Source organism: Falco cherrug, chromosome 7 (genome assembly GCF_023634085.1).
Source record: "Falco cherrug isolate bFalChe1 chromosome 7, bFalChe1.pri, whole genome shotgun sequence".
NCBI lineage: Eukaryota > Metazoa > Chordata > Aves > Falconiformes > Falconidae > Falco > Falco cherrug.
In genome coordinates this window covers 21,032,796-21,051,208 of record NC_073703.1, presented here as the reverse complement: position 1 = coordinate 21,051,208, position 18,413 = coordinate 21,032,796, and the positions used below count along the sequence as shown (strand labels likewise).

The 18,413-nt window shown below is 43.4% G+C and overlaps 1 protein-coding gene across 2 annotated transcripts; it reads left to right on the top strand.

The window, feature by feature from the left end:
* The first annotated feature begins 220 nt into the window (after positions 1–220).
* On the top strand, positions 221–15,018 carry GTF2A2 (general transcription factor IIA subunit 2). Of its 2 annotated transcripts, none has more exons than XM_055716693.1 (5): positions 221–355; positions 779–894; positions 1,388–1,492; positions 2,779–2,905; positions 14,697–15,018. In XM_055716693.1, the coding sequence occupies exons 2-5, from the start codon at positions 823–825 to the stop codon at positions 14,720–14,722; spliced, it is 330 nt and encodes a 109-aa protein (XP_055572668.1). In that variant the 5' UTR covers positions 221–355; positions 779–822; the 3' UTR covers positions 14,723–15,018. The 2 variants fall into 2 exon arrangements, with proteins under 2 accessions (XP_055572668.1, XP_055572669.1); XM_055716694.1 differs by lacking the exon at positions 221–355 and adding an exon at positions 471–489.
* The last annotated feature ends 3,395 nt before the right edge of the window (positions 15,019–18,413 follow it).

Here is an 18,413-nt window from a genome sequence, read left to right as displayed (position 1 = left end):
CACCACCTGCGGGGGGGGTTCCAAGGCGGTGAGGGGGTTGGAGCTGGGGGCTTGCCGGGGCTCTGGCCGCTCTGCAGCCTGCGCTCGGGGCTGAAGGCGGGGGTGGGTTTCGGTCACCGGCGTAGGGGAAGCGAACCGAAACCAGCGGGAGGCGCTGGAACTCCTGGGTGGTGCGTGAGCGTTGCCCCCGGGGCCGGGCCGCCCTCCGCCGTGGCTGCGCGCCGGGAGCTGCCGCCGGCCCCGCCTCCAGCGCCGGCGGCCGGGCCGAGGCGGGCGCAGGCACCGCCCTCGCCGTTCCGCTTCCGGGCCAGGGGGCGGCCGCGGGGGCCCTGCCTGGTGCGGCCGCTGGGAGCGGGTGAGGCGCGGGGCCGGGGCCGGGCGCGCTGGGGCTGCCCGGGCGGGCTCCGGCGCCTGCCCGCGGGTTGGCGGGGGACGATGGGCCCGGGGGGCGGCGGGCCGCTCGGCCCCCTGCTCTTGCCTGTAATCCCCGTAAGGGCTTGGCGGGCGGCCGGGCCGGGCCGGGCGGGGGCCCTGAGCGGGCGGGCGGTGAGTGAAGGCGGGCGGCCCCGTGGCGGCGCGGCGCGGCCGTCGGATGCGGGGGCATCTCGGTGCGGGCCGGCCGGGCCTGCAGCCTCCCCGGGCCGGGCCGCCGCTGCTCAGCGCTCCCAGCGGGGGTTCCTCTTGCCTCTGCTGTGCGTTGTACATTCGGGGCTGTGTTGCGGTGGGTTGATGTTTTTAAATGATATTTTTTTTTTTTTTTTTTTTTTTTTAACCCGAGAGCGAGCCGTGGCTGCCCGGGTGTGCGGCCCGCCCCGCTGAGCCATGGCCTACCAGCTGTACCGGAACACCACGCTGGGGAACAGCCTGCAGGAGAGCCTGGATGAGCTCATCCAGGTGCGTGGGGTGCGGTGCTGGGTGCTAACGGGGCAGGGCGGTTGCTGTATGGGGCGCTTGTGGCTGGCGGTTGGACAGCACGCTGGCTGGCATCAAAAGCTGTCGGTACTCGTTCATGTGGGAAGCCTTTTTCTTCACATTCAGAACAAAAAAAAGTTTTACGTAAGTGGCGTAATGCCCTGTTGCATGGCCCAGCAAATGAACACCCAGATTGATCTGGAACACTGTAATCCATTTCCTGCTCTTCTGGTTGTTTCCAATGAATATTTCGCAGAAGAAATCCATGTAGCGCCAAAAAGTCACATTAGCACACTGTTTCTTCACTCAGAGTTAAAACAAGAAAAAGAAAATAAGCACAGGAACATACTAGTTCTGTAAGTTGTTCTAGAGATCTGCCTCCCATGAACTTTGTTTTGATATTTTCAATTTTTACTGCATTTGTGAGTTTTCTTTGAAACAACTCAAATTTATTTTTTTTTTTAAACTACTTTAGTCACAGCAGATCACTCCTCAGCTGGCCCTTCAGGTGCTACTTCAGTTTGATAAAGCTATAAATTCGGCATTGGCACAACGAGTCAGGAACAGAGTCAATTTCAGGGTAAGATAACAGCACATAAAAGTTCTTCATGAGGTACAGTAACTAAGCGTCGATGCAGAACGTCTTTAAAAGCTGTGTGCTCTAAGCAAAAACTTAGGAACTTCCATTTTGACTCTGAAATAGTGACTGTTTACATGTATATTCTGTATGCAGTTGTAAGGCTTGTTACCTTCTTATTCTGCCAGGGATCTTTTGAAGGAATGCAAAAATCAGAAAGAGATTGGGTGGGTGAGTGAAAGCAGGGGAAGGGGAAGAGGGGAATGCTTTGAGGGTAGCACTGCCATCCTCAGCATCTTGCAGATGGGGAGGGAGACGTTTGCTTCTCTTAGTTGTACCTAGCAGAAGTAAGATGAGGCCGCATCTATAATGCGAAGAGAGACTAGAGAGTTGTAGAGCTACCTTTATGCAAGTCACTGGGTCATTTTGTTGCTATTTTCTGTAGATATCATAGAAAAATAAGTTTTTCTTTTGTTTTTGTGGGTTTTTTTCACAGCCAGCCACCTCAATTAGTATCAGATTGCTAAATGTGAACCTGATTGTTGTTTTCAGAAAAAAACCCAAGTTGTTCTGTCAACTTACGTCCTAACACTTCTACAGTCTGTGCAGAATGCATTAATGAAGTGAGAACTTAAGATTTTAGATTTTTAAACCATATAAATATGTTAAAAAGGGCATAACTTCTTTTGTCTAACACATGTAACTTGTTTGTCTGTAACGTAGTATAGAAAACTGTTCAGAATGTGTTTAGTGGATAAATTAAAAAAGTGTTACTTGGAGCTCAAGTTCAAGGGTATCAGCGTAAAATACGTGAAGGTCAAGGCTAAAAGCTTTACATATCAATGCCCTCCGTAATACATCAAACATGAGCGATACTGCTTTATGTCACATAGGTCAGTTTTGTCTTGATTTTTAATGAAAAGTATTACTTTATTTGAACAGTGGCAGAATTCATAGCTTATGATCACTGCTGTAACTGATTTTTCTTATGGCCTATGCTTTAAGAAATATTTTCTGATAATGGTTCTTTATACACATCAGAAAAGTTACAAAACTTCTTGGCGTACCCGTGAAGCTTCCCCTTGGACAGGCTTGAAAATTTCAGCCACTGGAGGGCATTTAAACTACAGTTTTCCTCAGAATTGCTTGCTTGCCAAGTTTGTACGCACTCAGGTTCACAGTTGGCTTTATGGCAAAGCTAGTTCTAGAAGGTATGTAGGTAGTAAACGTAATATTTTCTGTTACTTTTGGGATGTATGCTATAGAAAATGTCTCTTGTCTTTTTAAAGGGGTCTCTGAATACATACAGGTTCTGTGACAACGTATGGACATTTGTACTGAACGATGTTGAATTTAGGGAGGTCACTGAACTTGTGAAAGTGGATAAAGTGAAAATTGTAGCATGTGATGGAAAAAGTAAGTATGGAACATGATATAAATGAGCTGAGACACAAGACTTGATCATTTATAGAAAGCTTTGACCGAATGTATGATTAAAGTTAGATTGATTGTATTCAGATAAAAGTAGGGCTCAGCACTCCCTCTTGCATATGAGACATGAAACAAAAGCCAGCTAGATGCTTCCCTAACGCTTAAGCACTGAAATAGGAACGTCGTAGAGACTATTGTAGATCTGTTCTTGAGAACTACTTGGGTACTACTGAAGCAGTTAGAAAGTTGGAAGTAATCTTAATTGAATTTCTGTATGGTGATTTTTCTAGTGTTAACCTGTTAGTTAGAACAGCGCCATGTTTTACTGAATTCAAGGAGTGCTTCATCAGTCTGAGCAAGCAATTGTCTGAGAAAACTGTCTAAGCAATTGTTTGCTGGATTTGATAGTAGGGGACCTAAGCACATCAAAATCTAGTGCTAGCATTGACAATTTGTGTTACAAGATTTATATGTTGCTCAGCGGGCCCACTGTATGTACACTGCTTATGGGAGTTTATGTGTTTGACTGGATTACTTTTGTCAGTGTTCCTTGAAATTCTTTGCTGGAAAAAGTAATTCGGTGACTTCTGTGGCAAGCTGGTTTATAATTTTCAAAACCATCGATGTGGCAGAATATCAATAAAGACGTGTAAAATGGTGCCACTTGTTTCATCCTGGGGGCGTTACGCTAAAAGGAATAACTGAGAATGAAAAGGCTTTATTTGAATACACCCTAGACCTCTGGAACAGGTTCTTCATGGCTGCTTGATCCTGGATGATTACAATAGTCACTTCAAATTGTAGTTCTAAAGATTTGACAGAGTTTGTTTACTCAACTTCTGGTATTAGCCAAGCCTATAATCTTGCTCTGTTTATTTTTTGTGTGTTTATTATAGCTAGTAGAGGAAACCTTACTTTCCAAGTATTAGTCATTTTCACTCTAGATAAAAGTATGCAGGGAAGACTTAAAGAAGTGGGAGACTTGAAGTTGCTATTAGTGTTACAGCTTTTTTTTTCCCCACAAAAAGGTGACTTGCTGAAGGAATGCAGTAAACACTGACTTGTTTTTTTCCGTATCCAAGTTACGTATTTTTTCCGTAGTGCTAAGAACAAGAAAGCAATAGTGGTTGTAATACTGGAAGTTGCCCTGGTGTTTATTGGTGCTTCTGCCAAAAGTTCAGAACAGAGACTTGCTTTTGGTTTATGAGGATCATGCTCATTCTTGCATCTGTTTCATAACACATAATAAACTATATCCCACGCTCTGTAGGAGGTGATGCTACTGGATGTACAAAACCCTTTCTCTTTAGTAGATCTTGTGGTTTAGCTCGATGTGCTTGTGGCTGACTGCAGTGAGGTGTTGGTGTATCACTGCAAGTTAGAGCAAAGCTTCCTGTATGTTTAATGCCTTAATAGCAGATGATGTGTACGTGCACGACCTGGATGTTTTGTGCTGGCTCTTTTCAATGTTGCTAACAAGTGAAACGGCACAAGCAGTTCATGCATCACATTGGTAGTGATGCCAAAACGGCACAGAGTAACTGCTCAGAGACTAATTTTGTCTTTAAGCAGCAAAGGTATTTATTTTGTGCAGTGTTGGGGAGCTAGCCGGTTCACACCAGGCAAACTAGCTCCAAAGTTTTCAGTGAAAAGTCAGGTAATTTATACGGTTTTTGTGAGAGGTTGCAACATCTTTACATACATATTCATTTAATTTGGACATCTAATCATCATGTTCATAATAGGTGGGATTTAGGCAGAGCTTGAGGTGGAGCCTTCTAGAATCATCTTTTGGGGGGATTTTTGGGTGGTTGTTCCTTTCTTCAGCCTCACTCCTGGGGGTCGCTCAGTCTTCTTCCTGGCTTGAACTCGTCAACTTTCTTGTGTTCAACGGTCTCCTGAGTCATGGTCTTCTCATCTCCTTCAGATGCCCGCCTTATCTTTGTTTATGACTACCTAATTGTTCAGAGTACATTCCTTTAACTTTTCAGCAGGAAAAAAAAAAAAAAGTATTTGTCTTACCTCAACACAAACAGAGCATCACCCATAGCACTGTACCAAACTCATCCTGACTAATCTTCTTAAGACCTTGCTCTGTTTCATTCCCCCTTTTTCTTAAGACTTATGAATTCTTTTGTCAAGCTCCAAAGACAAAGGGTTTTGGTAGACATGCATCATTGCCCATATTATTTGTGTTCTTTTAATTATGGCATTTAGTTTATACCACAGACAGACATTCAAGAGGGAGAACAGGATCATTACTCCCAACATGATGAGTATGGGATGTATTAAATAGTGGAATACTTATGTTGCCTTAGGGGAATGTCCTGCGAAGATGCCCCACCAGTAATGTTCTCCTACTTGTTCTGCATCGACTAAGATAGATTTTATATCTTCAGAGTCATGCTTTACCTGCCAAAGCATGCGTTGGAATGTTCTGTTTACTTCTTGGACCAGTTTTTCTATGTCGGGGTGTCTGAGCATTGCTTTAAAGAGACTAATGTTCATGCCTATTTGTAATGTAGGTACATCATGATACAGGGTATAATCAGCTTCAGTTAACTGTCTAGTAGTTACAAGAACAACATAATCAAAATCGCAGCCTACAATTGTAGTAGAATTATATACAGAAAAATTAGTACCATTTGCCATTTTGTGACAATTATCGATAGTAACATTAACACAAGAAGTTCCAACACATGCACATCCATTTCCTACATAAAATACTTGTGGCTCGGCTTTAGTATGTGGAAACATTTCGAAAGTACACGTAGCCTTTTTGATATCTAAACACAGATCTTCAGTCTCTACTACTGCATTTTCACAGATGTATCCCAGCGGTTCCGTGGGGGTGCATGCTCGATGCTAACCGACTGCCGCTTGCCTTTGGTCCGATCATAACTTGCCCAGACATTATGGCCTCGGGGTCTGACAATGACTTTCTGGTGTATGGCTGCCAGTGTCAAAACAGGAAAGATTTTTTGTTCTTTTGCTGCACTAATTGCGAGCACCTATGCTTCAATTTGTTGTGGGTTGTAGGTGAAGTTTACTAGTTCCCACCAAGCCTGGTGATCTTTTTCAAATCGAGTGGTGAAGCTGGTTTTGGCTATTATTTCCCTTATTTCTTGAGATAGTATTCCTGATGTTCCTTCCCTTAGTATTCCTGCGGCTACAGATTGTACCCACTGCTGAGTTTGGATATGTTGTATAGCAAGTGCAACCTTTTTGCTAATGCCCCCAGTATAGTCGGTAATTTTGGTGAAATCCTCGGCTGTGTGTTTAGCTACTAATGTTAACTATTAACTGCCAATGACTGGGTTTCTGCTAATGTGAGCACAGATGATCTCAAGGGAACTTAGCTTTCCCAGGTCAGAAGGGACAGCACTGAGCCTGTTGACTAGTACTTCTTGGTCTATGGTATCTAATACACCCAATCCTGGCCAATCCATCCTGCTGTATCTCTTTGAGTTCTAGTGTGGTGAGACCTAGTTGCTAGCCAGGCCTTCCATCCTTTAAGACCTTGTTGTATGTAAGGCTGGCAACCTTTTTGTATGCGAGATATATTTGCCTGGAAATTTATCTGAACTCTCTTTAGCGAATATGTGGGATCTAATAGTAGCTTTTGCTCATTTGAGTGCCTAATTACATAAGGTCCAATGAAGGTAAAGTTATGGACACTTTCACAGCTCATAAAAGGAGTTGTAGGTGTGTCAGTTGTCCCAATAAATGGTTTGACAGTTGTTTTAATAGGTGGCTTAGTAGTAGGACTTTCTTCAAGCTTAATGATAAACGTTTCAGAAGCACCTCTGTCTTTGCTAGCCCATAAGCACATAACTGAAACTGATTGATCTAACAATAGCTTAAGCTCGCACTGGTCTTGGTTTCTTTGATCCTCTTTAACGCTATCCCACAGGCAGGAAACTGGTCCTTCCTTTTTTTAGCCAAACATTATTGTCAATGTTTCCCATATGACCAAATGTAAGTGACCGGTTCTTCATAGGTGTTACTGTTAGCTTGACTTGATTTGTCTCTTGCCGTAACACGTTAACACCTTTACACCCTGTCTGGATCTCATCTTCCATTTTTCCTATTATGGTATTTACTGAACCCTGGATCTTATTCCAGTCTCGTTGCGTATACGACTTGTTGTGTAAAACATAAATGGCTAAACCTGGGTTAGGCCCTGGGCTAGTTGAGAGCAGCGCACCAACCCATGGAAGTGATTTGACAATTTGCGCATCAGACCATGGCCATTCTAGAGTGGGGCCTTGAGATAAGGTTATACTTGTCAAAAGTCCAAAAATTAGCATTGGGAGGGCTTGAGAGCAGGTACTTCTTTTTTGGAGGTCCATGGTTTCTCGGGAGCTTTCTTGACTCGGGAATAGTAAATCCAAGTCACTCTCTCTTTTATCCATACTGCTCTGAATGTAGTCAGCAACACCTGGAAGGGTCCATCCCACTTTTCTTGCAGAGGGTTTCCTGAAAAATTCTTAACATATACCAAATCACCAGGACTAAACGGATGTCGTTTATAGACAGCTTCCTTAGGTTGGTATTCTAACACTGCTGTAGTATTTTTATTTATTTGTTTTCCTACAGTTATAACATAATCGTACACATACTGGTTGCCTATTTGATCTAAAGCTTTGCTATTTACAACCTGCATCATATAGTGTCTGCCATACAAAATTTCAAATGGACTCAGCTTTTCTTTTGATCTTGGTTTGACCCTCAGTCTGATTAAAGCAATAGGTAAAGCTTGGTACCAATATAAGTTTGTTTCTTGGCATATTTTGGCAATTTGTTGTTTAGTGAGATGGTTCATCTTTTGTACTTGCCCACTTGCTTAGGGTCTGTAGGGTATATGCAATTGTCAGTTGATTTTTAATGCTTTACTTACTGCTTGCATGACTTGTGCACAAAAGTGTGAGCCCATATCTGAAGAGATGCTCTTAGGCACCCCAAATCGTGGTATGATTTCGTTCAACAGAACTTTAACCACTTCTCTCGACTTATTTGTTCTGCATGGAAAAGCTTCAGACCATCCAGAAAATGTATCAGTTAAAACCAAGAGATAGTGGTACCCCCCTTTTCTTGGGAGTTCGGAGAAATCAATTTGCCAAATTTCACCTGGGAATTGCCCTTTGTTTATTGCCCCTTGTTGTATTTTGGTTCCAGTATTTGGGTTATTTTTCAGACAAACCTCACATTGAGATGTGACCTGTTTATTGTGGTAAATAGGTTCGGTCCTGCTACTCTGACTCTTAAATGCTGATAAAGTGGGTCTAAGCCCCAGTAAGCCTTGTCGTGTTCTGCTTTTGCACATTGCCATACTAGTTCTTCTGGCAATACTAACTGTCCCATTTTCAGTTGACCCCACCCATTGTCCAATTGCTTATCTTCATTTTCATGTATCCACTTATAGTCTGTCTCTTGATATTCTGGCTGAAAATCTGTGTCTAGTTTTTCTGGCACTAGAGCTGCTACTGATAATTCTTTGCTTCTTGCAGCAGCTAATTTAGCTTCTACATCAGCTTTTCTGTTACCTATTTCTAGAACGCTGTTACCCTTCAGGGGTCCCCTACAATGCATTATAGCCACCCGTGCTGGGAGTTGGACGGCTTGAACAATTGTAGGATCTCCTCTGCATGCTTTATGGCTTTTCCTTGGGCAGTCAGTAGCCCTTGTTCTTCCCAGATCGCTCCATGGGCATGGATGATAGCAAAGGCATGTTTAGAATCAGTCCATAGATTTATTCGCGTTCCGCTTGCCAGTTCAAGAGCTCGGGTGAGAGCTATCAGTTCTGCTTTCTGGGCTGAAGTCCCAGCAGGCAAAGGATTTGATTCAATTACCTGTTCCATGGTGGTGACTGCAGAGCCATCTGTCCTTACACCTTGCTTTACAAAGCTGCTGCCATCCGAGAACCAGTTGTCTGCATCCTGGAACGGCTCTTCTTTGAGGTCTGGGCGGCTGGAGTACACTGCCTCGATGGTCTCCAAGCAGTCATGGACGACAGGTTTAACTGAAATTCTTCCTTCTAGGAATGAAGCTGGATTGGCAGTGTTAGTTACCTGAATGGTTACATCATCTGATTCAGCTAGGATCGCCTGGTATTTCAGGAACCAGAAAGGTGACAACTAACAGTTACCATTTTGTTCCAGTACTGCTGATACAGTGTGGGACACCAACACAGTCATTTTCTGTCCCATTGTAAGTTTCCTGGCTTCTTCTGTATCCACTACCACTGCAGGCACTGCTCTCAGGCAGGCAGGCCATCCTTCTCTTACTTCATCCAACTGCTTGGAGAAGTATGCCACAGCTCTTCTGTATGGCCCTAATTGCTGAGCCAGGACCCCTAAAGCCACTCCTTGACGTTCATGCGAGAATAACCAAAAGGGCTTCGTCACGTCAGGTAAACCCAGCGCTGGAGCTATCATGAGTTCTCGTTTCAGTCGTTTGAAGGCTTAGTCTGTCTCGGGGGTCCAAATTATGTGATTTTTGGTTATTTTCAGTAGATCATATAAAGGCTTTGCAAGTAGTCCATACTGATACATCTGTAAACAACACCAACCTGTCATTCCTAGGAAGGCTCGTAGATCTCTCACCATTTCAGGTCTGGGTGTCTGGCACATAGCTTCCTTCCTTGCCGTTCCCAGGGAACGTTGTCCGCCGGAGACTTCATATCCCAGGTATACCGCTTTTTCTTGCACCAACCGTGCTTTCTGTTGGGAGACTCTATAACCGTTTAAACCCAAAAAGTTTAAAAGAGAGATTGTCCACTGCACACTGAGTCGCTATTAATAAGTTATCTACATATTGGAGAAGAATGCCATCTCCCGGCGGCTGCTGCTGTTGTTCCAGCTCCTTGACTAGTTGGTTACCAAACAAAGTGGGACTATTTTTGAATCCCCGTGGTAAAACCGTCCAGAAAGTTGCATCTTTCTCCCTCTATTGACAGTTTCCCATTCAACAAAAATCTTCTGACTTTCCTAAGCTAGGGGTAGACAGAGGAAGGCATCTTTTAAATCTAACACTGTGAACCAAATCAAATTATCTCTTAATTTTGTTGAAAGTGTATAGGGGTTTGCTACCACGGGGTGTAAGGTTTTAATTATCTCGTTTATTGCCCTTAAATCTTGAACTAGTTTATAAGTTCCATTTGGTTTCTTGACTGGGAGAATTGGGGTGTTAAAAGCCCCAATTTCAAAAAGTTTTCAATTATTGGTTCAATTCCTTTTCTGTCTTCTAACCTCAATGGATATTGTTTCCTGACTACTGGCTTTGCTCCTGATAATAATTCTATCTGAGTAGGTGTTGCCTGTTTTGACTTACTGTGTACGTCGGTAGCCCATACTAAGGGATACACTTGATTTAAAATTTGACTGATATTTTGACTGTCTTGCTCTGGCTTTACGGAGCTCATGACTAAACTCAGGGCTACTATTAATTTTTCTTCATTTACCTGAAATTCAAGTTTACCTTTTTCAAATTTTATCACAGCTCCCAGGTTTTCCAACAAATCTCTACCCAACAGAGGTGTTGGGGAATTCGGCAGGTATAAAAATTTATGAATTCCCATTTGTTTCCCAACTTTGTATTTGAGGGATTTCAGAAAGAAAGCCTTTTCTGCTTGGCCTGTTGCTCCCATGACTTGAACAAATTCATCACTTTTAGGCAGTAGTTCTTGATATAAAACCAAAAATGTGGCTCCAGTGTTGATCAGAAAGTCTAATTCTTTTTCACCTTCTCCTAGCTCAATTTTAACTAGTGGGTCTGCTAGGGAATGACTCACTGGTCCCCCTCATTCACTATTCTGATGAGCGATGATAGTTCAATGATAGCGATGATTTGCCAGTTTAGGACAGTCTTGCTTCCAGTGACCTGTTTGTAGGCAATAGGAACACTGGTTTTGTCCTGTTCTTGCGTGCTGGGAGGGAAAGCTTCCTTTCCCTCATGTGGTCTGGCCTCGTGTTGCCTGACCTTGACTTCTTGGTCGTGGAAAGTTCAAATTTTGAGTTATAGCAGCTACCACAACCCTCGCCAATTTCCTATCTTCCTTTTTGTCTCTGTTGTTGTACACTCTCCAAGCTTCTGCCATTAATGTCTTTAAATCCCTATTATCGAGTTCTTTGATTTTCTGCAATCTTTTTCTAATATCAGGGTTGCTTTGTCCTATTAACAAACCCACTGACTGCTGCTTACCTGCATCTGAGGGTGGATCCAGGGTGGTGTATTTTCTCATGGCTGCTCTAAGCCTGTCTAAGAATGCAGTTGGGGTCTCATCTCACCCTTGCTTCCCATTGTACAGGGCAGCCCAGTTTACTGCCTTGGGTATGGCACTTTCCAATCCCAATTGCACTAACAATCTGTACCTAACCAGTAATCTATACTGGTCTGGATTATTTGGATCCCAGTTGGGATTCACTAATGGGAAATGTTCATCAATGGTATGTTGTAAGGTACCAGTTGCAATTTGTCCCTGCACATGACTCCTTGCAGTTTTTATTACAAGTTCTTTTTCTGTCTCTGTTGGCTCTGATAACATTAGGTCCACATCTTGCCAGTCGATATCCTGGTTTTTCACAATTAGTTTAAATCTCTTAGCTACTTTACTTGGATCTTCCTTAAAGTTTTTAGCTTCTTCCCTCCAGCTGTCCAGATCACTTATGAAAAAGGTGGTTTTACCTTTGCTGGGTTACCTGTGGGTGCTACCACTTCTCATGAGGGAGCAACCACATGTCTGGCATTGGTTTTAGCTTTAGCTTTAACCCCAGTTTTGCTTTTAGCTTTCTGTCCCACAGTTCGACTACGAGTGTAGTGGGTACTACTTACCCCTTCATCTGGGTTCTCTAAGCACTCTGCTATACTCTCAGAATCTTTTTCTCTGGGCTTCTGGCATCTAGTCCAGATCCCTGCGGGCTATCCTGCCTAGCTGGGTCAGGTCTCCTCCCATAATAAGCTGACTGAAGCTCTTGAGAATCAGTGATGCTTTCCTCATCACTTTCTCTTTTTCCTAGCTTAAGACACTGCTGTCCGATACTAAAGCATCACAGCAGCACTTTTTTGGTTCATGATTTTTCTGACTTTTTTCTAGTGCCAAAACAAAGGGTCTTGTGGTGGGATATTTATTCCACAATTCTACTGCCAATCGAGTTTATTTCTTACGGTGAAAAACATATCTGCGTACATTACCTCATCCCCCTTCTGTTCTTTATGGAGAAACAGTGTAAGCTGTAAAATTATGTTGTAATTAAGACTTCCTTTGGGCAGCCATTTTTCACCATCACCTAATGTATACAGAGGCCACCAATTCTGACAGTATTTTATAAATGTCTTTTTGTTCAGATTTCCTCTGGGAGTTCCACCTAATTCTTTCCAATGCTTCAAAATACATCCCAGGGGTGTTCTGGTATTTATTTCTTTGCTGGGTCTGCTCCACATCACCCTAATGAGTCTGGTATATCTATCTACAATGTATGTTACTACTGGCGGCACCGTACTTACCTCAGAGCATATACCACAACACCTCTATTTAGCCTTATTTCTTGGTCTTTTTTGGGGGGAGATAATGTATCTTAGACACTTGCCACCTTTTGCTCGAGTATACAGACAGCACCTACGACACCAAGTGCAGAGGCTAGTTCATGCTTTTTCCCAAACGATGTTAATTCTAATATTTTGTCTATAGTCTCCCCCCTCTTGTTCCTCAGATTAAATCAAATTATCAAATACTCCGAGCATCGGTAACATACCATCCCTATATAAGGATCATGAGCCCACATAGGTTCCCAGTTACTAAAGTTCTCAATTACTAGTGGTTCATATCCCTTCCATCTTAAATGTTTTAAAATTTATGCAATATACCCTCTTAATTCTACAAGCAATTCTCGCTATTGTATCTCCTGCTCTAATTCTAATTGTGCTAGGCTCCAGGCAGTATCCTCCAGCTGAGTGGGTTTCTTATAAAACTCTGGTTCTTGTCTCAAAATATTTCTCAATCTATTCCACCACTTCATATATTGAATTATCAATCGCTTCATCCGTGTCTGGCTGGCCCCCTCGCGGGGAACACGGACACACAGATTGGGACTCCTCACCCGCTTTGCAGTTGAGCTGCGTCTCTCACACCCATCGCACTCTGGGCTCGTCCTCAGTCACACAGGGTGTTAGCATGTACGAGGGACCGTGCACTTACAACATACAGCTCCAGGGATTATAAAATTTACAAGACCAGTTTGCGTTACCACACAGTCACAAGATGTCGCTGTGGACCGCAAAGTTCACATTCCATAGCCATCTGAGTGAATTCTTAGAACACATACCTATGGGTGGAGCGACAATAAAATCTCCCCACTGGGTCTCTTCTAAGCTTTGACTGGCCCCACATCTGATACAATACAAATTCACTGTTCAATTCAGTCCTGTCTCCTGTGTTCCTCTTGGTCCTAATACATATTTACTACAATTGTTGCACAGAGCTCATATATAATGAACAGTTGCAAAAAGGGCAAATTCTAATTTTGGGTCCTAAACGGCGTGGTAAGTTCTCAGCCACTCGCTCAGAATTACTTCCCATAAAAGAACCTTAACTCCAATCTTGAACATAAAACAAGACAGCACATAGAACAAACAAAACACAGAGCGCTACTTCAGTTGTTACATTCCAGGAATTCCTAACAAGACAAGAAGAAAACTGAAAGGAAACTTAATGTTTTACCTTCCCAAATCTTATGGCAACCAAAAGGAAGTTTTACTTTCCCAAAAATATATAACACACCAGATAGGGGCTGCTACCCCTTTCAGAAGGTGTCCCTTTTCATAACCCTGCGAGGACAGCATCCTGTCTTCATCTTAAGGGCTAAATTCAACCAAGGTTAAACCAAAGAACAAATATAAATACCTTTTATGTTGAGCAGAAGTCCTTGTCCACCTGTGTGAGAAGCCGAGGGGTAGGGGAGTCTTGGTGACTGAAGATCCAGTCGGGGGCCCCTGAGGGTCCCCAGGACCCTGGATTCCAGCACTGGCGGAGAATCTCCTGCCTGGCTCACAAAAATGATGCCAAAACGGCACAGAGTAACTGCTCAGAGACTAATTTTGTCTTTAAGCAGCAAAGGTATTTATTTTGTGCAGTGTTGGGCAGCTAGCCGGTTCACACCAGGCAAACTAGCTCCAAAGTTTTCAGTGAAAAGTCAGGTAATTTATACGGTTTTTGTGAGAGGTTGCAACATCTTTACATACATATTCATTTAATTTGGACATCTAATCATCATGTTCATAATAGGTGGGATTTAGGCAGAGCTTGAGGTGGAGCCTTCTAGAATCATCTTTTGGGGGGATTTTTGGGTGGTTGTTCCGTTCTTCAGCCTCACTCCTGGGGGTCGCTCAGTCTTCTTCCTGGCTTGAACTCATCAACTTTCTTGTGTTCAACGGTCTCCTGAGTCATGGTCTTCTCATCTCCTTCAGATGCCCGCCTTATCTTTGTTTATGACTACCTAATTGTTCAGAGTTCATTCCTTTAACATCATCAGCAGAACAGAGCGTCACCCAGGGCATTGTACCAAACTCATCCTGACTAATCTTTTTAAGACTTTGCTCTGTTTCAGTAGCAGTAGAGGGAACTGGGTAGATAGAGAACATGTTTTAAAATGCGTGAGGAGTGCTTTTGAGCTTGGGGGAGGTATTGGAGAATGGTATTGGTTCTCTTTAATTTATACTCAGCTGTAGTGGGAGTATGTATTCCTCACACTTTTCTTTTTTTTTTCTTTTTTTTCCCTAGACACTGGTTCCAATACTGCAGAATGAATAGAACCGTGGTTTGTCTGCAATATTTTCTGTTAATATGCGGCACTTTCTGGACGGAAGCATGGGAAAGGACTGTGTTCATACTTAATTCTTGTGATGCAAGTGTGAGTTAGTCCATACTAGAAAGCATCACAGAATGACAGCGGAAGAAATACCTGTAGCATTTCTTCAGTTCACCTTATAGGGCATGAATACAATGTTAATTTTTTTTTTATTATTTTTTTTTAATTACAACAGATGCTGTTGCCTTTTTTGTTCAAAATAATTTCTGTAATAAACTTTTATTTAAAAACTTGTGAATGAGTGATCATTGGAAAACTTTGTTTAAAAACAATAATTAATATATATTCTCCCAGTGTTGTCTAAGCATGTTTAATGTTGCAAATGCAACGGGTTTTCAGTCACAGGGTTCTGAGTATGTTTGCACTGATTAGTATTGCAAGCAATGGCTGTTTCAGAATGATGGGGAAGGACATCAACAGAAGCTTAGCAGCTCATGCTGGCCACTGTACTTCTCTTGTTTGTTACTGCATCTTTCTATCTACGTATAATTTGTCCACTTGGTACCCTTTGTTACTGCATCACTCTCTGTGTTTGTCCATTTGGTACACTCTGCTCTTAATAGATTAACTCAAGTATTAAAATTACTGCACAGCGAATCAAATTGAAATTGGGTGCAGGAGGGAACATTGCCACAAAGGATGAGGAAAAGGCTGAGATACTTAATGCCTTCTTTGCCTCAGTCTTTAATAGTAAGACCAGTTATTCTCAGGGTACTCAGCCTCCTGAGCTCGGGAAGACTGGGACGAGGAGGTGCAGAATGAAGTCTCCACATTCCAGGAGGAAACAGTTGCTGACCTGCTGCTCCACTTAGATGCACACAAGTCTGTCGAGCTGGATGGGATCCATCTGAGGCTACTGAGGGAGCTGGCGGAGGAGCTTGCCAAGCCACTTTTCCTCAGCATCCCTGGCCAGCTGGGGAGGTCCCAGAAGACTGGCAGTTAGCCAGTGTGATGCCCACCTACAAGAAAGGCTGGAAGGAGGATCCAGGGAGCCACAGGCCTGTCAGCCTGGCCTCAGTGCTGGGGAAGGCCATGGAGCAGCTCATCCTGAGTGCCATCACGCGGCATGTGCAGGACGGGGGATCAGGCCCAGCCAGGCAGGGTTATGAAAGGCAGGTCCTGCTTGAAAAATGGATCTACGACGAGATGACCTTGCCTAGTGGATGAGGGAAAGGCTGTGGATGGTGTCTGCCAGGACCCTTAGTAAAGCCTTTGATACCATCTCCCACAGCATTCTGGAGAAACTGGCTGCTCATGGTTTGGATGGGTGTACTTTACCCTGGCTAAAAAGCTGGCTGGATGTCCGAGCCCAAAGAGTTACATGGAGTTACATCCTGCTGGCAACGGGGCCCAACGTGTTCTGCAGGGCTCAGTACTGGGGCCAATCCTGTTTAATATCTTATTGACGATCTGGACAGGGGGATCAAGTGCACCCTCAGTAAGTTTACAAATTACAGAAAGGTGGGGGGAGTGTTGATCTGCTGGGGGGCAGGAGGCTCTGCAGAGGGGCCTGGGCAGGCCGGGCCTATGGGCCGAGGCCAGTTGTGTGAGGTTCCGCCACTGCCGGGCCCTGCCCGTGGGGCACAGCGACCCCAGGCAGCTGCGGGCTGGGGCAGGGGGCTGGGAAACTGGAAAGGTCCTGGGGGGCTGACGGCTGAACATGAGCCCCCAGTGTGCCCAGGTCGTCAAGGAGGCCAACAGCATCCTGGCTCATATCTGAAATACCATGGCCAGCAGGACCAGGGAAGTGACTGCCCCCCTGTACCCAGCAGTGGTGAGGCTGCACCTTGAACACTTTGGTTTTGGGCCCCTCGCTGCAAGAGGGACATAGGGGTGTGGGAGCGTGACCAGAGAAGGGCAACAGAGAGCTGGGGAAGGGTTTTATGAGGAGCAGCTGATGGAACTGGGATTGTTTAGCTTGGAGAAAAGGGGGTTCAGGGGGACCTTATTGTTCTCTACAACTACCTAAAAGGAGGCTGTAGCAGGTGGGGGTCGGTCTCTTCTCCCAGGTAACAAGCGACAGGACAGGAAGAAATGGTCTCAAATTACACCAGGGGAGGTTTAGATTAGATATTAGGAAAAGTTTCTTCCCTGAAAGGGTGGTGAAGCACTGGCACAGGCTGCCCAGGGAGGTGGTGGGACCACCATCCCTGGAAGTGTTTAAAAAAAATGCGTAGATGCGGTGCTTAGGGACACGGTTTAGTGATGGACTGAGCAGTCCTGGGTTAATGGTTGGACTTGATGAGCTCAAAGGTCTTTTCCAACATAAATGATTCAAGGATTCCATGAAATAATGAAAGTGAGTCTCCTAACATTGCACTATAATCTCAACCAATGTTAGTGCTGCTTGTTTTAATGCTTTTCAAAATGTTTTTTTTCTATTTATGTGGAATACATTTAATGGGACACGTGGCCAACAGGATTTCTCTGAAAGAGTCAAGCTATGAATTTTGAGATACCAAACGGATAACTTTGTTCTTTTTAGACTTAAACATTCCACCAAATAACTCCACTCAAGGAACCCTGAAAATAGTTTCTTTACTAGAGGTATGAATATAATGTACTGACAGCTCAGTTGTCTGACTGAACAGCAGTGACTGTTCCAGTGCGGTCATAGGAATGCTAGCTGCCTTGACAGTGTCAAATTCATCTATTTTTGACAACAGGCTACTTACAGACCACTAGAAACTGGAAACCTTACAGAATAGTAGCCAGGGCATAACTCATTTCAGATCAGTCAAAATCTTTGTTTTATCAGCTACACATGCTGAAACTAGAGCATAAGTTACATATTGAAACTTTTCTCTACATGTCACTGGCCCACTCAATTAAAATAATAAAGCTTTAGTATCTCTTCTAATACCTTTCCATACTGATACATTACAGTTCCCTAAATCCTACATTTGCACATGATATATATTTGGGGTTTAGTTAACTTCTGCTTCCCTCACTTCAAGTGAGAAAGGAGTTCACAAACTTGCTTGCTAGACTGTTCCAAGTATTACGTTTACCACTAATTTTTTTGTTTCATGTCTATGCTAAACGTCCATTGCTGCAAACTGAAGATTGGTGACTTACCATTTTTGAAACCAGAACAGACCATTGCTCTGATTTGAGCAGCACACTTAAGTCTGTTGAGGTCATTATCTTAAAGGATGCAAATGTATATTGATACTGTGGTTTTCTCTTCGTCTACATCATACTCAATCTTTTAGGTTTAAACATTTTTTTGTTGTCTAATAATCATGTAAACTGAATTTCAGCCCTTATAAAAGTTTTCTGTTTCTACCTCCAACTCTTTGCAGTATCTTCCTGTCTCTGGACAGAAACTTCTCAATCTCCAGTTCTCTGTAGCCACTGGACTCCCTCCTAATAAAAAGAGTTACACATTTTGTTCCAATTAAGTGTGCATTAGCATATTTACTATAGCATTTTCCATTAAAAATAAATATAACAGAGAAGTACAATTGTACTGATGATGTGATATTATTGTGTGGAATGGATTTATGTTTACATTTCATTGATACTCTTCTACCAGGCTTCTCTTTGTGTTTCCAACAGTTGCACACTGCTACTCTTGCACTCGTGCTATCTTAGCTGTTAATTAAAAGGAAAATAAATATTTAACT

What these genes read in the sequence shown, in the direction of transcription:
- GTF2A2 (XM_055716693.1), top strand. Translation starts at nt 823, where the DNA reads ATGGCCTACCAGCTGTACCGGAACACCACGCTGGGGAACAGCCTGCAG. An exon ending in GGAACAGAGTCAATTTCAGG is followed by an intron (nt 1,493 to 2,778) that starts GTAAGATAACAG and finishes GTCTTTTTAAAG; the next exon opens with GGGTCTCTGAATACATACAG. An exon ending in TGTAGCATGTGATGGAAAAA is followed by an intron (nt 2,906 to 14,696) that starts GTAAGTATGGAA and finishes TTTTTTCCCTAG; the next exon opens with ACACTGGTTCCAATACTGCA.